The sequence below is a fragment of the Anomaloglossus baeobatrachus genome, chromosome 2 (assembly GCF_048569485.1).
Source record: "Anomaloglossus baeobatrachus isolate aAnoBae1 chromosome 2, aAnoBae1.hap1, whole genome shotgun sequence".
NCBI classification, from domain to species: domain Eukaryota; kingdom Metazoa; phylum Chordata; class Amphibia; order Anura; family Aromobatidae; genus Anomaloglossus; species Anomaloglossus baeobatrachus.
Genome location: NC_134354.1, coordinates 108,626,278 through 108,643,531, shown reverse-complemented (window position 1 = coordinate 108,643,531; position 17,254 = coordinate 108,626,278). Strand labels below are relative to the sequence as shown.

General features: G+C 50.8%; 1 protein-coding gene across 1 annotated transcript in view; it reads right to left on the bottom strand.

Annotated features, from left to right (window-relative positions):
• The window catches only part of BLTP2 (bridge-like lipid transfer protein family member 2), a 193,338-nt gene that overhangs the window by 156,259 nt on the left and 19,825 nt on the right, over positions 1-17,254 (bottom strand). Inside the window, exons 3-7 of the mRNA XM_075335259.1 lie at positions 6,231-6,280; positions 5,048-5,207; positions 4,134-4,252; positions 2,710-2,770; positions 1,338-1,551 (exon numbers count right to left, since the gene is read on the bottom strand). Of these exons, the coding sequence (XP_075191374.1) occupies positions 1,338-1,551; positions 2,710-2,770; positions 4,134-4,252; positions 5,048-5,207; positions 6,231-6,280 (604 nt within the window). The remainder of the gene's footprint in view (positions 1-1,337; positions 1,552-2,709; positions 2,771-4,133; positions 4,253-5,047; positions 5,208-6,230; positions 6,281-17,254) is intronic.

Here is a 17,254-nt window from a genome sequence, read left to right as displayed (position 1 = left end):
GGAGGAGCTACACGTTTGAGTGTAGTACTTTGTGTGTCCTCCGGAGGCAGAAGCTATACACCCCATGGTCTGGGTCTCCCATAAGGAACGATGAAGAAAGTGTGGATTTTCACTGCTGCATACAGTGAAATTTCCACAACAAAATTCACCCAATTCTTTATGATATCAGTCCCGTCCGGACGAACCATTAAATGAAAATTGCAATGTATTACTGTATTTTTCAGATTATAAAGACGCATTTTGGGAGGAAAATGAGGGGAGAGTCTTAAAGTCCGAATATAGCTTACCGGGGAAGGGGGGTGGAGAGGAGTCAGTGGAAGCAGGACAATATTGCGCCGCTCTGTGCGGCGACCGGCGCGGCTCTGTGCGGCGGCCGGCGCGGCTCTGTGCGGCGGCCGGCGCGGATCTGTGCGGCTGCCGGCGCGGATCTGTGCGGCTGCCGGCGCGGATCTGTGCGGCTGCCGGCGCGGATCTGTGCGGCTGCCGGCGCGGATCTGTGCGGCTGCCGGAGCGGATCTGTGCGGCAAATGGCGCTACTCGGCGAGGTTCTGAGCGGCCGCTCGGTGCTGCCTGGAAAGGCTTTGTGCGGTGGCCTGCTCTGCTGGGTGCTGGTGCTCAAGATATCAGCGGTAAGTTCATCAAATAATGACGCCCATAGTCAGTGCATGCGCAGATTGAGCTCTCGGCTCAAGCTCCCATCTGCGCAAGCGCGACTGCGGCCGCCATTTCTTTGAAGCTCGCACCGCCGACATCTTCAGAATGGCCAGTGCCCGCAGCGAGCACTAGCACACAGCAGCACCGGCCGACCCAGCACACAGCAGCACCGGCCGCCCCAGCTCAAAGCAGCGCAACAGCACACAGCAGCGCAACAGCACACAGCAGCGCCGGCTACCCTAGCACAGCTCTGCAGTGAGCATCTGGGCCCCCCTCTGCACTGCCCGTAGCATGGATCTGCTCCACCACCGCCGCTGCCTCCTGTAACCCCCGCTCCACCACTGCTGCTGCCCCCCACCGGTAAGACACCACCGGATTATAAAACGGACCCCATATTTTTAAATTTTTTAGCTCCAAATTTGGGGTGCGTCTTATAAAACAAAAAATACGGTAAGTACGTGCCTCACTTAGCTTAAAAACCAAGAGCTTCTAAGAGCATGTTCACATGTTGCAGTCATAATGCAATTTTTTTTTATTCCAAGAAGCAGATTTAATTGTTTCTGAAGCAGTCATTATTTATCCCAACCATTCTTATGTCCACAGAAAATACTGGTGGTGATTGATATGGAGTAAATATGTTCTAGCTGTGTCAACATTTAAGTTTTGATGCCCTTGGTGCCGACCTGAGCTTTCTTGCTCCTGTGTACTGTTGCTCTCGTCACTGTTAGTCTGCACTGCCGAAACCAGTCTCTTCTGCAGCAAGTCACTGTGGAACAGACCCTCGTGCATCTCCGCGTTCAGGCTCCGCACCTTCAGACCGATCGCCTGGAGGCTCCTCTCATTGATACTGCACTCCAGGGTAAGAGCCAGGGAGAGCTCGGCCAGACAGGCGTCATCCTGCAATCACAGGGGGTTATACGGTTATACTTCATCCCTCTTCTCTGCGCGATTCCTAAAGCTTAACATGGACAAAACAGAATTCATCGTCTTTCCTCCTCCTCAGTCAACTCCTCCAACAAGCCTATCCATCAAAGTTGATGGCTGCTCGCTCTCCCCAGGCTCACCAGCTCCTGCCTTGGAGTAACCCTTGACTCTGCTCTATCCTTCAAGCCCGTACATCCAAGCCCTCTTCACCTCATGCCAACTACAACTCAAACATATCTCCCGGATCTGTGCTTTCCTTAACCAAGAATCAGCAAAAACATTAGTGCATGCCCTACTCATCTCCCGGCTTGACTACTGCAACCTCCTGCTCTCTGGCCTCCCTTGCAACACTCCTGCCCACCTACAATCTATACAAAACTCTGTGGCCCGCTTAATCTACCTCTCCCTTCGCTATTCCCCAGCCTCATCACTTTGCCAATCCCTTCACTGGCTTCCCATTGCCCAAAGACGCCAAAGCCATCCACAAACTGTCTCCTCCTTACATCTGTGACCTAGTCTCCCGATACCTACCTGCACATAGCCTCAGATCCTCACAATATCTCCTTCTCTACTCCTCTCTTATCTCCTCTTTTCTCAATCGCATACAAGATTTCTCCCCTGCCATCCTCATACTCTGGAACGCTCTACCCCAGCATATCAGACTCTCTCCTACCATGGAAAGCTTCAAGAGGAACCTGAAGACCCACCTCTTCTGACAAGTCTACAACCTACAATAACCCTCAGTCCAGCACAACACTGCGCAACCAGCCCTGTCCTCACCTATTGTACCATCACCCATTCCCTGTAGACTGTGAGCCCTCGAGGGCAGGGTCTTATTGCATTCTTATGTGCCGATGGACAAAATGTAATTAGCTTTCAGGAACAACACACATTTCCGCATCATGTGAATGAATATTCCACTAGAAGAGGTAGGAAAGGATTGAACAAGCAATAATTAACTTTGATGGCTTCCCAGTGGAAAACTCTAATGATGTCCAAAAGGATTTGTCCATGTTGGAAATCTATTAACAGCACTTAGCAGCTCAGGATGAAGATGGACCATGTTGTAAGTGTAGCTGAGGGTTTCGGAAAGGAGATGGCACTCATTAGCCGTTTCTGCATAATACGCACCTGATTACTGCTCTTAAGTAACTTGCTGCTGAGTTGGTTAAGGCTCAGTGTACAGTCCATTCTGCAAGAAGTGAAGGAAATTAATAAAGCGTTTGTTTGTATTATTTAATCTTTAGGCATAAAAGTGTGAACACATGATATATTTTCAACAGAGAACACCATTATATTAAGAAACAGATACCGACCTCAGACTCTGTTCACACTTGAGATGTGGTTTCTGCAAATCACTGAAGCCACATCTTGCTGGATCCGCCTCATCATCCACCCCACTGGCACTGAATGAATCCCAACTGATTGCGAATAGGATCAATCACACGAGCGATGTAACTAATAAATCTAAAAGCCCCCTACACAGAGCATAGTTGCCCGAATCGGCCAACAACGACAGGGTCTCCTGACTCTCCCCTGACAGATAATGTCAAAAGAGAGAAGGGTCTGGTCTGATGAATTTCAGCAGCTGACCGCTTTGTCCATACTGGAAACAAGCTACCCCCCAGAGGGTCTTCAGCAGCTCTTTTACGCCACGTGCTCACGGTGAGTATGGCTGAGCATACTTGCATATGGAGGAGTTGGAAGTGATAGCGGATACCTGAATTTTCAGGCAGGTAGTTGCCAATTACATGCTCTACCGGCTTAAAGAGGGATTCTTCGGCTTCTGGTGACGTTGTGTCAACAGAGAAGCTTCTTCATTTCCTCTTATCTGCCGAAAGGGCATCTCTACAGATGTCATGCTAATTCAAAGATGGCTCTCCGCTGCCTCACTGCGGGGATCAGGCTGGCAATCAGCATGATGTCTGTAGGGACACCCCTTTCAACAGAGCAGAGTGGAAAAGGAAGAGCTGCTCTGCTGATGTGAGGCCAAAAGATGCAGGAGGGTCATTGTCTGAAAACTGCAGAGACAGTCGCCGGGTAGCACAGGCAACTACCTGCTGGTAAGTTCTTAACTCATAAGGAAAAAATTCTAAATCCCGGACAACCACTTTAAGGCTTTCATGTGTTGAGCTTATATGACTGTTATACAGAATAGCATAATAACTACTGATGCGCAGGCACTACCATGCTCGGGTGCTCGGTACTTGTAACGAGCAGTTGACACTCAGATGAGTGTGACACATGTACCCAAGTATAATGGAAGTCAATGGGGACTCAAGCATTTTTCCAGAAGATGTTATTTTTGTCCTGATGAAGGAGAATCAGTCGCAGAAACGTTTTGACAAATTAAAATAAATAAATCACAATTTCTACTATCTCTGGATCTGTGTTTCTTCTACGGCAGCACGGCTTTTCCAGTTCATCCTCCATTTCTAACCATAGACTGGAAAATTGCATTTTTACATGCTGCACAAAGGGCATCCAAAAGCATTCATACAAAAGTAATAGCTTGCATTAAGGAGTAATTATTAGTTACAAAAGTAAACGGTTACCTCTTTCCATCGCTGTCCAGTACAATGGCTGTCTTTGTGAAGGTCATGTGCCACAGAGACTCGGAGACGGCCACATTGAGAACCATGATATTTACTGAGTCCAAGTGCACAGACAGCAGCTGCAAAACAAACAGATCGGAGGAAAAACGTCACCTCACTTACCACGATAGGGACACACACGTCCCAAACAGGATAAGTTCACAGCAGAGGTGATCACAAGTTCGAAAATGATAGGTGATAACTTACTGATTGGTGGGAGTCCGATTGCTGAGACCGGCAATGATCAGCAGAGCGAGCGGCTTTTACACCCATCTAGGCGCATTTATCAGAGGATTGACCTCCGTTCCATATAGGGGCTGCTGTAAAAAGCAAAGCGCACCACTCTGCAGCCCCATAGGGAATGAATGGAGCGCAGCAGATCTCCACTGCCTCAATAAATAACATGGGTCTGCGATCAATCCATTTTTTTCTTGCACTGCACTCGTCCAAGTTATACGCTAGTGTGAGCGAGTCCTTAGAATGTGTTTTATTCTGGAGGCAGCTGCCCCAATAAATGCACCAGGGGCAGTCCCCAATGCTGACATGTCCGGTGTCTTGACACTTCCCATCTGCTCGCGGTCAATCAGGAGGAGTGGGAAGAGGTTTTGTAGCGCTCACAACAGAGATCTGATATCATTTCAGAGTTAGCCTGCGCCTGTGGTGGACTCAGGGGCGCAACTGGCACTAGATAACATTCAAAAGTCACGCTGAGACTAAAGTACTCCACGCAGGTATAGTTCGGAGAGGTCTAATACCCGTCCGGTCAGCAGTTTTGTACCATCAAAACTGCTGACAGTTTACACTTTAAGCACAAAGGGAAAAAAGACAAAGTAGCCGGGGATGTGACAACTACAGAATTTACAGATGCTACGTACCTGAGATAAGATTTTCAGTATTGATGGATTAAAGGACGTTTTCCCAACATGTTCTGATATGACGTCAGACGAAGTATCAGGCCCCTGCGTTTGTGGTGGTGAAAACCCTTGTAGATCTGTTCGGATGCGCACTTCACCAAAACACAGCGCAAAGTAGTGACTGGAAATAAATGAAAAACATGATTGTTGCATCAGATCAGAAGAACTAAGGCTATGTGCCCAAGTGGAGTTTTTCCTTACTTTTTTTTAATCAATAAAAGCAAGAAAAAGCATCCCAGCAAAGTCTATGAGAATCTTTACTTGCTGTGCACACGCTGCTTCTTTATTCCTTGCAGATTTTGTTGCTGAAAGGAAGAAGCAGCCTGTCAATTGTTTCTACGTTTATTTCCTGCGTTTCTATAATCCCCTGCAATGCTTTATCACTACGGGGGATTAGATCAAAGCACTGACACTTCGCCTCACACACCCTGCATACAGCATGGTGTGTGAGGCTCTCCGTAGCTCAGTAACCCGGGGTCATCATGATGAGAACCCAGGGTTACCATGTCAGCGATCAGGTCCCTGTGATCGCATTACAGGGACCCGATCGCCAGGGAGAGGTAAGCGCTTCCTTTCGCTGCCTCCTGAATGCTGAGATTGCACTGATCACAACATTTAGGGGGTTAAACTTCCGGGAGTGGCGTGGGCACCGCTCCAGTGAGTGAGAGCCAGGTCCCGGCTGTAACATCAGCCAGAGACCCGGCGGCGATCACGGGTGAACAGAACCTGAACTCCCAAGATCACCATGACAAAAAAAAAAACAAGAAAGCACAAAAAGCAGGAAAAAGCGTGCAAAGGCAATTAAAAACGTGTGTTTTTTCAGCTGCTTTTTTACTGCCAAAGAAAGCTTTTTTGTGTGTAAAAAAGAAGCAGCCAAAAAAGCAACATGGGCACATAGCCTTACGGTCATTACCTTGTAAGACAGAACTGGCTCCTGAATTACATAGCTATAAAATGTATTGAGATATTGCATGTTGGGGGATAAATAGTTATTTCACAAACAGTTAAACCACTAATCTAGTCCAGACTAACGTCTAATCCGTAAGAGCCCGTGTGCTAAACCCTCCAACATCAAAGGCGACCCATCAGCCAGACCCTCAGGGCATTGCCGTCACCCTCCTAACCCACAGATTTTGGTACTTACGGCAGCTCATGGTTCAGCAGCTTGCTCGATATCCAGATACTGTCAATTTCCTTAAATAAGCAAAGAAATATTGATTTAGAACATTTACTGATCATTTTTATTTTAAAGCAGCTCGACCTGACTCCTAGAAGACGTGAGAAAACTAATTCTTGCACAGTTTTAGCGGTCTGTCACAGAGATATACAGAGCCGACGACAGGCCTGCAGGTTACTGCTCGTCTCCGCTGTGAAGGAGCAATGTTCAACCAGTTCAAGACCACACATATCCCCCACTTACATTATTTTCAGATCGCGCTCCCTTTCCATTGCGATTATTTTTATATATGGGATATTTCGTCTGTTTTTTGGGGGGTTGAGGAGTGAACTAGACACTGCAATTTAGATTAGTGATGATTTTATTTTGTTTTATTTATTTTTTCTTTTTTTGTTTTGTTTTTTTTTTACCCATGCTGTCCCCCATAAGGTTAGAAAAGACCTGTAGGAGGCAAATCAATATTAATGTATTTTTTTATTGCTGATTTGCTATCTAAGTGGTATGAGGGAATATCCCAAATTATGAGCCATATAGTAAATACTCCGCCAGCACACTTGCGTTGGCGGAATATATGCACCACTCGCAATAGAATTCAACAAATAGAGAAAAAACGAGTGTATATGCAGAAATTTATTTATTCAAAAAAAGACACAAGCAAAACAGCAATAGAACAAGGATTAAAAGTGGTGCAGGCATATTAGCAAGAGTTACCGTATATTTCGGACTATAAGGCCCTGTGCGCACTTACCGGTTTTTGCAGCAGATTTTCTGCGGATTTGCTGTATGTTTCGCTGCAGAAAATGTTCATAACATCTCTGCAGTGATTCACCAGCAAATCCTATGGGAAACAAAAATCCTGTGCGCACTATGTGGATTTTGACAGTTGCATGTTTTGCTGTGGGATTCCCGCAGCAAAAACAATTGCATGTCACTTCTTTTCCACACGTCGCTGCGGCATTTCACTCCATTGACTGCCATGTAATCGTGAAATCCCGCAGGGAATAACGCAGGCAGCAAATGCTGTGCGGTTCATTGCGTTTTCCTGCGTTATTCCCTCCGGTATTTCGCGGTTTACCTGCGGTAATGTATATCGCTGCCTGCGGTTTGGAGGGAAGTGATGTCACTATGACAGGAAGAGGAAACGGAGCAGAGTAAACACACTCCCACACAGACATATAAAATACACATAGAAATCAAACGGACATAAAGAAAAAAAAACGTGTGCTCCGCTGTATTTTTACCGTCCAGCCGAGGTAAGCACACAGCGGCGGCCCGGTATTCTCAGGCTGGGGAGGACGAGGGCCAGGGTTAATGCCCCCATCCCTCCCGCAGCCGAGAAAATCAGCCCGCCGCTGCCCCGGGACTGTCGCATACATTAGGCGGCAGTACCGGAGTGTCCCCGGCTCTTCCTGTTGCCGTGATGCGGTGGCAATCAGGGTAATATAAGGAGTTAATGGCAGCGGATCGCCACCACTAAGTCCAGGCTTGATCATGGCAGCGTCTATGTGACAGCTGACATGATCAACCCGTAAGTAAAGTGAATAAGCACACACACCGAAAAATCCTTTATTTTAAATAAAACACAAAAAAGCCCCTGGTTCACCCCTTTATTAACCACCCCCCCCGAAACACACATCTCCGGCGTAATCCAGGAGGTCCTCCGATGTTTGCATCCAGCTGCGACTGACACTGCTGAATGCAGATCGCAATGAGCCTGCAGAGGTAATTACCGGTCATTTCCCACGGCCGGTAATGTGAACAACACATTACCGCTCGGGAGAAATGCAGCGTGTGCTCACAGGGACTCTGTCTATTTATCTATCCGCTATATATCTCTGAAGGAAATGAATTTTTTTTTTATTTTTTTTAATGTGCTTTATTGCATTGAATGCATTAAAGCACATGTACCAACCCGCATGTGGCAAAACCGCGGCAATACCGCGAACAATACCGCGGTAAAACCGCAAACCGCATGCGGTTTTCGGGTGCGGTTTACCGCGGTATTTTACCGCGGGTGCAGTAATCTTTCAGACCCTGCGGAATTTTAAGAAAGAAGGGAATTTTGTTTACTTACCGTAAATTCCTTTTCTTCTAGCTCCAATTGGGAGACCCAGACAATTGGGTATATAGCTATGCCTCCGGAGGCCACACAAAGTATTACACTAAAAGTGTAAAGCCCCTCCCCTTCAGCCTATACACCCCCCGTACTGCTACGGGCTCATCAGTTTTGGTGCAAAAGCCAGAAGGAGGAAAAAATTATAAACTGGTTTAAAGTAAATTCAATCCGAAGGAATATCGGAGAACTGAAACCATTTAACATGAACAACATGTGTATACAAAAAACAGGGGCGGGTGCTGGGTCTCCCAATTGGAGCTAGAAGAAAAGGAATTTACGGTAAGTAAACAAAATTCCCTTCTTCTTTGTCGCTCCTAATTGGGAGACCCAGACAATTGGGACGTCCAAAAGCAGTCCCTGGGTGGGTAAAAGAATACCTCGTGATAGGGCCGTCAAACAGCCCTTTCCTACAGGTGAGCCACCGCCGCCTGAAGGACTCGCCTACCTAGGCTGGCATCTGCCGAAGCATAGGTATGCATCTGATAGTGTTTCGTGAAAGTGTGCAGGCTCGACCAGGTAGTTGCCTGACACATCTGCTGAGCCGTAGCCTGGTGTCGCAAGGCCCAGGACGCTCCCACGGCCCTGGTAGAATGGGCCTTCAGTCCTGAGGGAACCGGAAGCCCCGAGGAACGGTAAGCTTCGAGAATTGGTTCCTTGATCCACCGAGCCAGGGTTGATTTGGAAGCTTGTGTCCCTTTACGCTGGCCAGCGACAAGGACAAAGAGAGCATCGGAGCGGCGCAGGGGCGCCGTACGAGAAATGTAGAGTCTGAGTGCTCTCACCAGATCTAACAAGTGCAAATCCTTTTCACATTGGTGAACTGGATGAGGACAAAACGAGGGTAAGGAGATGTCCTGATTGAGATGAAAAGTGGGCAAGGCAAATGGCCAGGGAGAAAACGCCTGAGCAGAGCACCACGACAGGAATATTTTCCACGTCCTGTGGTAGATCTTGGCGGACGTTGGTTTCCTAGCCTGTCTCATAGTGGCAATGACCTCTTGAGATAATCCTGAAGACGCTAGGATCCAGGACTCAATGGCCACACAGTCAGGTTGAGGGCCGCAGAATTCAGATGGAAAAACGGCCCTTGAGACAGCAAATCTGGTCGGTCTGGCAGTGCCCACGGTTGGCCGACCGTGAGATGCCACAGATCCGGGTACCACGACCTCCTCGGCCAGTCTGGAGCGACGAGGATGGCGCGGCGGCAGTCGGCCCTTATCTTGCGTAACACTCTGGGCAACAGAGCCAGAGGAAGAAACACATAAGGAAGCTGAAACTGCGACCAATCCTGAACTAAGGCGACTGCCGCCAGAGCTCTGTGATCTTGAGATCGAGCCATGAATGTTGGGACCTTGTTGTTGTGCCGTGACGCCATTAGGTCGACGTCCGGCATCCCCCAGCGGCAACAGATCTCCTGAAACACGTCCGGGTGAAGGGACCATTCCCCTGCGTCCATGCCCTGGCGACTGAGAAAGTCTGCTTCCCAGTTTTCTACGCCCGGGATGTGAACTGCGGATATGGTGGATGCTGTGGCTTCCACCCACAGCAGAATCCTCCGGACTTCCTGGAAGGCTTGCCGACTGCGTGTCCCACCTTGGTGGTTGATGTAAGCCACCGCTGTGGAGTTGTCCGACTGAATTCGGATCTGCTTGCCTTCCAGCCACTGCTGGAATGCTTTTAGGGCAAGATACACTGCCCTGATCTCCAGAACATTGATCTGAAGTGAGGACTCTTGCTGAGTCCACGTACCCTGAGCCCTGTGGTGGAGAAAAACTGCTCCCCACCCTGACAGGCTCGCGTCCCTCGTGACCACCGCACAGGATGGGGGTAGGAAGGATTTCCCTTTCGATAATGAGGTGGGAAGAAGCCACCACCGAAGGGAAGCTTTGGTTGCTTGAGAGAGGGAGACGTTCCTGTCTAGGGACGTCGGCCTCCTGTCCCACTTGCGTAGGATGTCCCATTGAAGAGGACGCAGGTGAAACTGCGCGAAAGGGACTGCTTCCATTGCTGCCACCATCTTCCCCAGGAAGTGCATGAGGTGCGTCAAGGGGTGTGACCGACCTTGAAGGAGAGATTGTACCCCTGTGTGTAGTGAACGCTGTTTGTCCAGCGGAAGCTTCACTATCGCTGGAAGAGTATGAAACTCCATGCCAAGATATGTCAGTGATTGGACCGGTGTCAGATTTGACTTTGGAAAATTGATGATCCACCCGAAACTCTGGAGAATCTCCAGAGTAACGTTGAGGCTGTGTTGGCATGCCTCTTGAGAGGGTGCCTTGACCAGCAGATCGTCTAAGTAAGGTATCACTGAGTGACCCTGAGAGTGGAGGACCGCAACTACTATAGCCATGACCTTGGTGACAACCCTTGGAGCTGTCGCCAGGCCGAACGGCAGTGCCGCGAACTGAAGGTGTTCGTCTCCTATGGCGAAGCGCAAGAAGCGCTGATGCTCTGGAGCAATTGGTACGTGGAGATAAGCATCCTTGATATCGATCGATGCTAGGAAATCTCCTTGGGACATTGAGGCGATGACGGAGCGGAGGGATTCCATCCGGAACCGCCTGGTCCTTACGTGTTTGTTGAGCAGTTTTAGGTCCAAAACAGGACGGAAGGACCCGTCCTTCTTTGGAACCACAAACAGGTTGGAGTAGAAACCGTGACCCTGTTGCTGAAGAGGAACCGGGACCACCACTCCTCCTGCCTTCAGAATGCCCACCGCCTGCAGAAGAGCCTCGGCTCGCTCGGGAGGCGGAGATGTTCTGAAGAATCGAGTCGGAGGACGAGAGCTGAACTCTATCCTGTAACCGTGAGACAAAATGTCTCTCACCCAACGGTCTTTTACTTGTGGCAGCCAGGTGTCGCAAAAGCGGAAGAGCCTGCCACCGACCGAGGATGCGGTGTGAGGAGGCCGTAAGTCATGAGGAAGCCGCCTTGGTAGCGGCACCTCCGGCGGTCTTTTTAGGGCGTGATTTAGACCGCCATGCGTCGGCGTTCCTCTGATCCTTCTGAGGCCTTTTGGACGAGGAGAATTGTGACCTGCCCGCACCCCGAAAGGACCGAAACCTCGACCGTCCCCTCCTCTGTTGGGGTGTTTTTGGTTTGGCTTGGGGTAAGGATGTTTCCTTTCCCTTGGATTGTTTGATGATTTCATCCAATCTCTCACCAAACAAACGGTCGCCAGAAAATGGCAATCCAGTTAAGCACTTTTTGGAAGCCGAATCTGCCTTCCATTCCCGCAGCCACAAGGCCCTGCGTATTACCACCGAATTGGCGGCTGCAACCGCCGTACGGGTCGCAGAGTCCAGGACAGCATTAATAGCGTAGGACGCAAATGCCGACGTTTGAGAGGTTATGGACGCCACCTGCGGCGCAGACGTACGTGAGTGCGTCAATTTGCGCCTGACCAGCTGAGATAGCTTGGAGTGCCCATACGGCTGCGAATGCTGGAGCAAAAGACACAACGATAGCTTCATAGATGGATTTCAACCAGAGCTCCATCTGTCTGTCAGTGGCATCCTTGAGTGAAGCTCCATCTTCCACTGCAACTATGGATCTAGCCGCCAGTCTGGAGATTGGAGGATCCACCTTGGGACACTGAGTCCAGCCCTTGACCACGTCAGGGGGAAAAGGGTAACGTGTATCCTTAAGGCGCTTGGAAAAACGCTTATCTGGATAAGCTCGGTGTTTCTGGACTGCCTCTCTGAAGTCAGAGTGGTCCAGAAACATACTCTTTGTACGCTTGGGAAACCTGAAACGGAATTTCTCCTGCTGAGAAGCTGACTCCTCCACTGGAGGAGCTGAGGGAGAAATATTCAACATTTCATTGATGGACGCAATAAGATCATTCACTATGGCGTCCCCATCAGGAGTATCAAGGTTGAGAGCGGCTTCAGGATCAGAATCCTGATCAGCTACCTCCGCTTCATCATACAGAGAGTCCTCTCGCTGAGACCCTGAACATTGTGATGATGTCGAGGGAATTTCATAGCGAGCTCGCTTAGTCGGTCTGGGGCTGCGGTCCGTGTCAGAGACCTCACCCTGGGATCCATGAGACACCCCGGGAAGACATTGCTGTTCCAACTGAGGGGAACCAGGGGACAATGATAACACAGTGCCCCTGGCTTGAGATGCCGGCCTGGACTGCAAGGCTTCTAATATCTTAGCCATAGTCTCAGAAAGTCTTTCAGTAAAAACTGCAAACTCCGTCCCTGTCACCTGGACAGTGTTAACAGGTGGTTCTCCCTGGGCCACCCCTAGCAGAGGCTCCGGCTGAGAAAGTGCCACAGGGGCCGAGCATTGCACACAATGAGGGTCAGTGGAACCTGCCGGCAGTATAGCCGTACATGCTGCACAGGCAGCATAGTAAGTCTGTGCCATGGCACCCTTGCTATTTGTGGACGACATGCTGTTGTCTCCTCTGAGCAATACAGGAGGGGATATAGCCACAAATCAACAGTGCACCCTACAGTGTAAAGTATAGACTATAATCATATAAACTATAAATACACTTCTGCACTAGTGGGGCCAGCACCACAGGTGCTGCTTACCGCCTGCGCAAAGCGTTTGTGTGGGCACCAGAATTCCTGCCTGGGTCTCTTTGAGCTTGTCTCTCCTCTCCAGCGTTAGCAGAGCTGAGAGGAATGGCTGCCAGCGTCCTGGGGAGAGGAGGGAGCCGTGGGCGTGACCCAGAAAAGTGCGGGAACTGGTGCCCCACTGTGCAGAGTGAGGGGGGTGGAGTATGCAAAGCATGCTCCAGCCCTCAGTGCTGCCGACCTGTACAGCGTCCCGCCCTTCCCCTGACTGGCAGGGCTGGGGGCGGGAAAAGAATGAGACTAGGCCGCAGAAGCCGGGGACTATAGTTATAAGCGCGGCCGCCGTATAAGCGCGGTCGGCGCGGAAGTCCCCGGCGCACTAACAGTCCCAGCCGCGCCGCAGGCATAACCATGGCAGCGGCGGTCAGCGCGGCAGTCCCCCTATACAAATACACTCAGCGACGCTGAGTGTATAGTAGCACACATGCAGCCAGCGCTGCTGTCCCCGGTGCACTAGCACACCCAGCAATGCTGGAGTGTTGCTGTGCGCAGTCCCCACGGGGACACAGAGTACCTCCAAGTAGCAGGGCCATGTCCCTGAACGATACTCGGCTCCTATCCAGCAGGGTCCTCAGGAGCTGTGGATGGAGCACGGTCTCCTGTGCCTGGAGACCGATGGGATCCCACTTCACCCAGAGCCCTAATTGAGGGATGGGGAAGGAAAGCAGCATGTGGGCTCCAGCCTCCGTACCCGCAATGGATACCTCAACCTTAACAACACCGCCGACAAAAGTGGGGTGAGAAGGGAGCATGCTGGGGGCCCTGTTATGGGCCCTCTTTTCTTCCATCCGACATAGTCAGCAGCTGCTGCTGACTAAGCTGTGGAGCTATGCGTGGATGTCTGACCTCCTTCGCACAAAGCATAAAAACTGATGAGCCCGTAGCAGTACGGGGGGTGTATAGGCTGAAGGGGAGGGGCTTTACACTTTTAGTGTAATACTTTGTGTGGCCTCCGGAGGCATAGCTATACACCCAATTGTCTGGGTCTCCCAATTAGGGGCGACAAAGAAATTCCGTTTTCCAGTGCGCACAGGGCCTTAGACGCAGCGGACCATAAGACGCAGCCTGGTTTTAGAGAAGGAAAATAAGAAAAAAGAGAATTTTGTTTACTTACCGTAAATTCTTTTTCTTATAGTTCCGACATGGGAGACCCAAACCATGGGTGTATAGCTTCTGCCTCCGGAGGACACACAAAGTACTACACTATATACACCCCCTGGATGACAATCTAACCAGTTCAGTGCAAAAGCTGAAGGAGGACATCCACCCATAAGTAGAGATAGAGTAAAACTCGGAAAGACCGGAACTCTGTCTACTAACAACAGCCGGTGAAACACACGGAACAAAAAACTGCCAACAGGCAACAGGGAGGGTGCTGGGTCTCCCATGTCGGAACTATAAGAAAAAGAATTTACGGTAAGTAAACAAAATTCTCTTTTTCTTCATCGTTCCTTATGGGAGACCCAAACCATGGGACGTTCCAAAGCAGTCCATGGGTGGGAAATAAACCAAACGGAGAAGTAGGCAAAACCTAACTTCACAAATGGGCGACAGCCGCCTGAAGAATGCATCTGCCCAAGCTCGCATCTGCCGAAGCATGAGCATGCACTTGGTAGTGCTTCGAAAAAGTGTGCAGACTGGACCACGTGGCAGCCTGACAAACCTGCTGAGCCGTAGCCTGGTGCCTGAAAGCCCAGGAGGCACCGACAGCTCTGGTTGAGTGCGCCTTAATCCCTGGCGGAGGAGGCACCTGAGAACACTGGTAGGCATCGGTGATAGCCGACCTGATCCAACGAGCTAGGGTCGGTTTAGAAGCAGCGAGACCCTTGCGCTGACCAGTGGTTAGCACAAAAAGTGAGGTGCACCGCCTAAAAACGGCGGTGCGTGACACATAGATTCGGAGCGCCCGCACCAAATCTAAGGAATGCAACGCCTTCTCAAAGCGATGCACAGGGGCCGGACAAAGAAGGCAATGAAATGTCCTGGTTAAGGTGGAAAGGAGACACCACCTTAGGGAGAAAGTCCGGAGTCGGACGAAGAACCACCTTGTCTTGGTGAAATACCAAAAAGGGGGATTCCGAAGAGAGCGCAGCCAAATCAGAAACTCTCCTGAGAGAAGTTATGGCTACTAGAAAAACAACTTTCTGTGAAAGTCTAAACAAAGGAACCTCCCTGAGAGGCTCAAAGGGGGGTTTCTGTAAGGCTGTGAGGACCAGATTAAGGTCCCAGGGATCCAAGGGCCGCCGGTAAGGAGGAATGATGTGAGATGCGCCCTGCATGAAGGTGCGCACCTGAGCCAGTCGGGCGATACGCCGCTGGAACAATACCGACAGAGCCGACACCTGTCCCTTGAGGGAATTGAGGGACAGTCCTAGCTGTAGACCGGACTGTAGAAAAGACAGGATGGTCGGCAAGGAGAACGGCCAAGGAGCATGGTCGGAAGAGCGACACCAGGACAGAAAAATCCTCCAAGTCCTGTGGTAAATCTTGGCCGAGGAAGACTTCCGAGCCTGAGTCATAGTGGAGATGACCTCGGAAGGAATGCCTGAAGCAGTCAGGATCCAGGACTCAAGAGCCACGCCGTCAATCTGAGAGCCGCAGAATTCTGGCGGAAGAACGGACCTTGAGAGAGAAGGTCTGGGCGGTCCGGGAGGTGCCACGGCACCCCTACGGACAGACGGAGCAGGTCTGGGTACCAAGCTCGCCTGGGCCAGTCCGGAGCAATGATTATGACTCGACGGCCCTCCATTCCGATCTTGCGCAGAACCCTGGGCAAGAGAGCTAGAGGGGGAAACACATAGGCCAGACGGAACTGAGACCAATCTTGAACCAGTGCATCCGCTGCGAAGGCCTGAGGATCGTGGGAGCGAGCCATGTAAACCGGAACCTTGTTGTTGTGCCGGGATACCATTAGATCCACTTCCGGAGTGCCCCACTTGCGGCAGATTGATCTGAACACTGACGGATGCAGGGCCCACTCGCCGCTGTCCACGGTTTGACGGCTGAGATAATCGGCCTCCCAGTTTTCCACGCCTGGGATGTGGACTGCAGATATGGTGGACTTGAAGTCCTCCGTCCACTGGAGGATTCGTTGAACCTCCAACATCGCCAGACGGCTGTGAGTCCCGCCCTGGTGATTGATGTAGGCAACCGCTGTCGCGTTGTCCGACTGAACTCGAATGTGCCTGCCCGCCAACAGGTGGTGAAAGGCTAGGAGAGCTAGAAACACAGCTCTGATCTCCAGCACATTGATCGAGAGGGCTGATTCGGACGGAGTCCAAGTGCCCTGTGCTCGGTGATGGAGAAATACTGCTCCCCAACCAGAGAGGCTGGCATCCGTGGTGAGGATCACCCAGGACGGAGTCAGGAAGGAGCGTCCCTGAGACAGAGAGAGGGGCCGAAGCCACCACTGAAGGGAGCTCCTGGTCTGTGACGACAGAGCCACCAGCCTGTGCAAGGAAGAGATCCGCTTGTCCCAACAGCAGAGAATGTCCAGCTGCAGGGGACGCAGATGGAACTGGGCAAAGGGAACCGCTTCCATTGATGCCACCATCTGACCTAGCACCTGCATGAGGTGTCTGATGGAATGACGGCGGTGCCTCAGCAGAGAGCGCACCGCCAGACGAAGGGACTGCTGTTTGACTAAGGGCAACTTGACAAGTGCCGGCAGAGTCTCGAATTGCATCCCTAGGTAAAGAAGCACCTGGGTCGGGGTCAGAGTGGACTTGGGCAGGTTGACAAGCCACCCGAACTGAACGAGCGTGGCGAGAGTGAGTGAGACACTCCGCTGGCAGTCTGCACTGGATGAGGCCTTGACTAGAAGGTCGTCCAGGTAAGGAATCACTGCCAACCCCTGGAGGTGCAGAACCGCAACCACTGCTGCCATGACCTTGGTGAATACTCGAGGGGCCGTGGCTAAGCCGAAGGGGAGAGCCACGAATTGGAAATGTTCCTCTCCGATTGCAAAGCGTAGCCAACGCTGGTGTGAAACCGCAATAGGCACATGCAGATAGGCATCTCTGATGTCGATGGATGCCAGAAAATCTCCTTGGGTCATTGAGGCAATGACCGATCTCAGAGATTCCATGCGAAAGTGCCGCACCTGAACATGCTTGTTGAGAAGCTTGAGATCCAGGATGGGCCGGAAGGAACCGTCCTTCTTGGGGACTAGAAAGAGGTTTGAGTAGAAACCGCTGAACCGTTCCCGGGCGGGAACCGGAACAATTACACCGTTGGCCTGCAGGGATGCCACGGCCTGAGAGAAGGCGGCGGCTTTGGAGCGG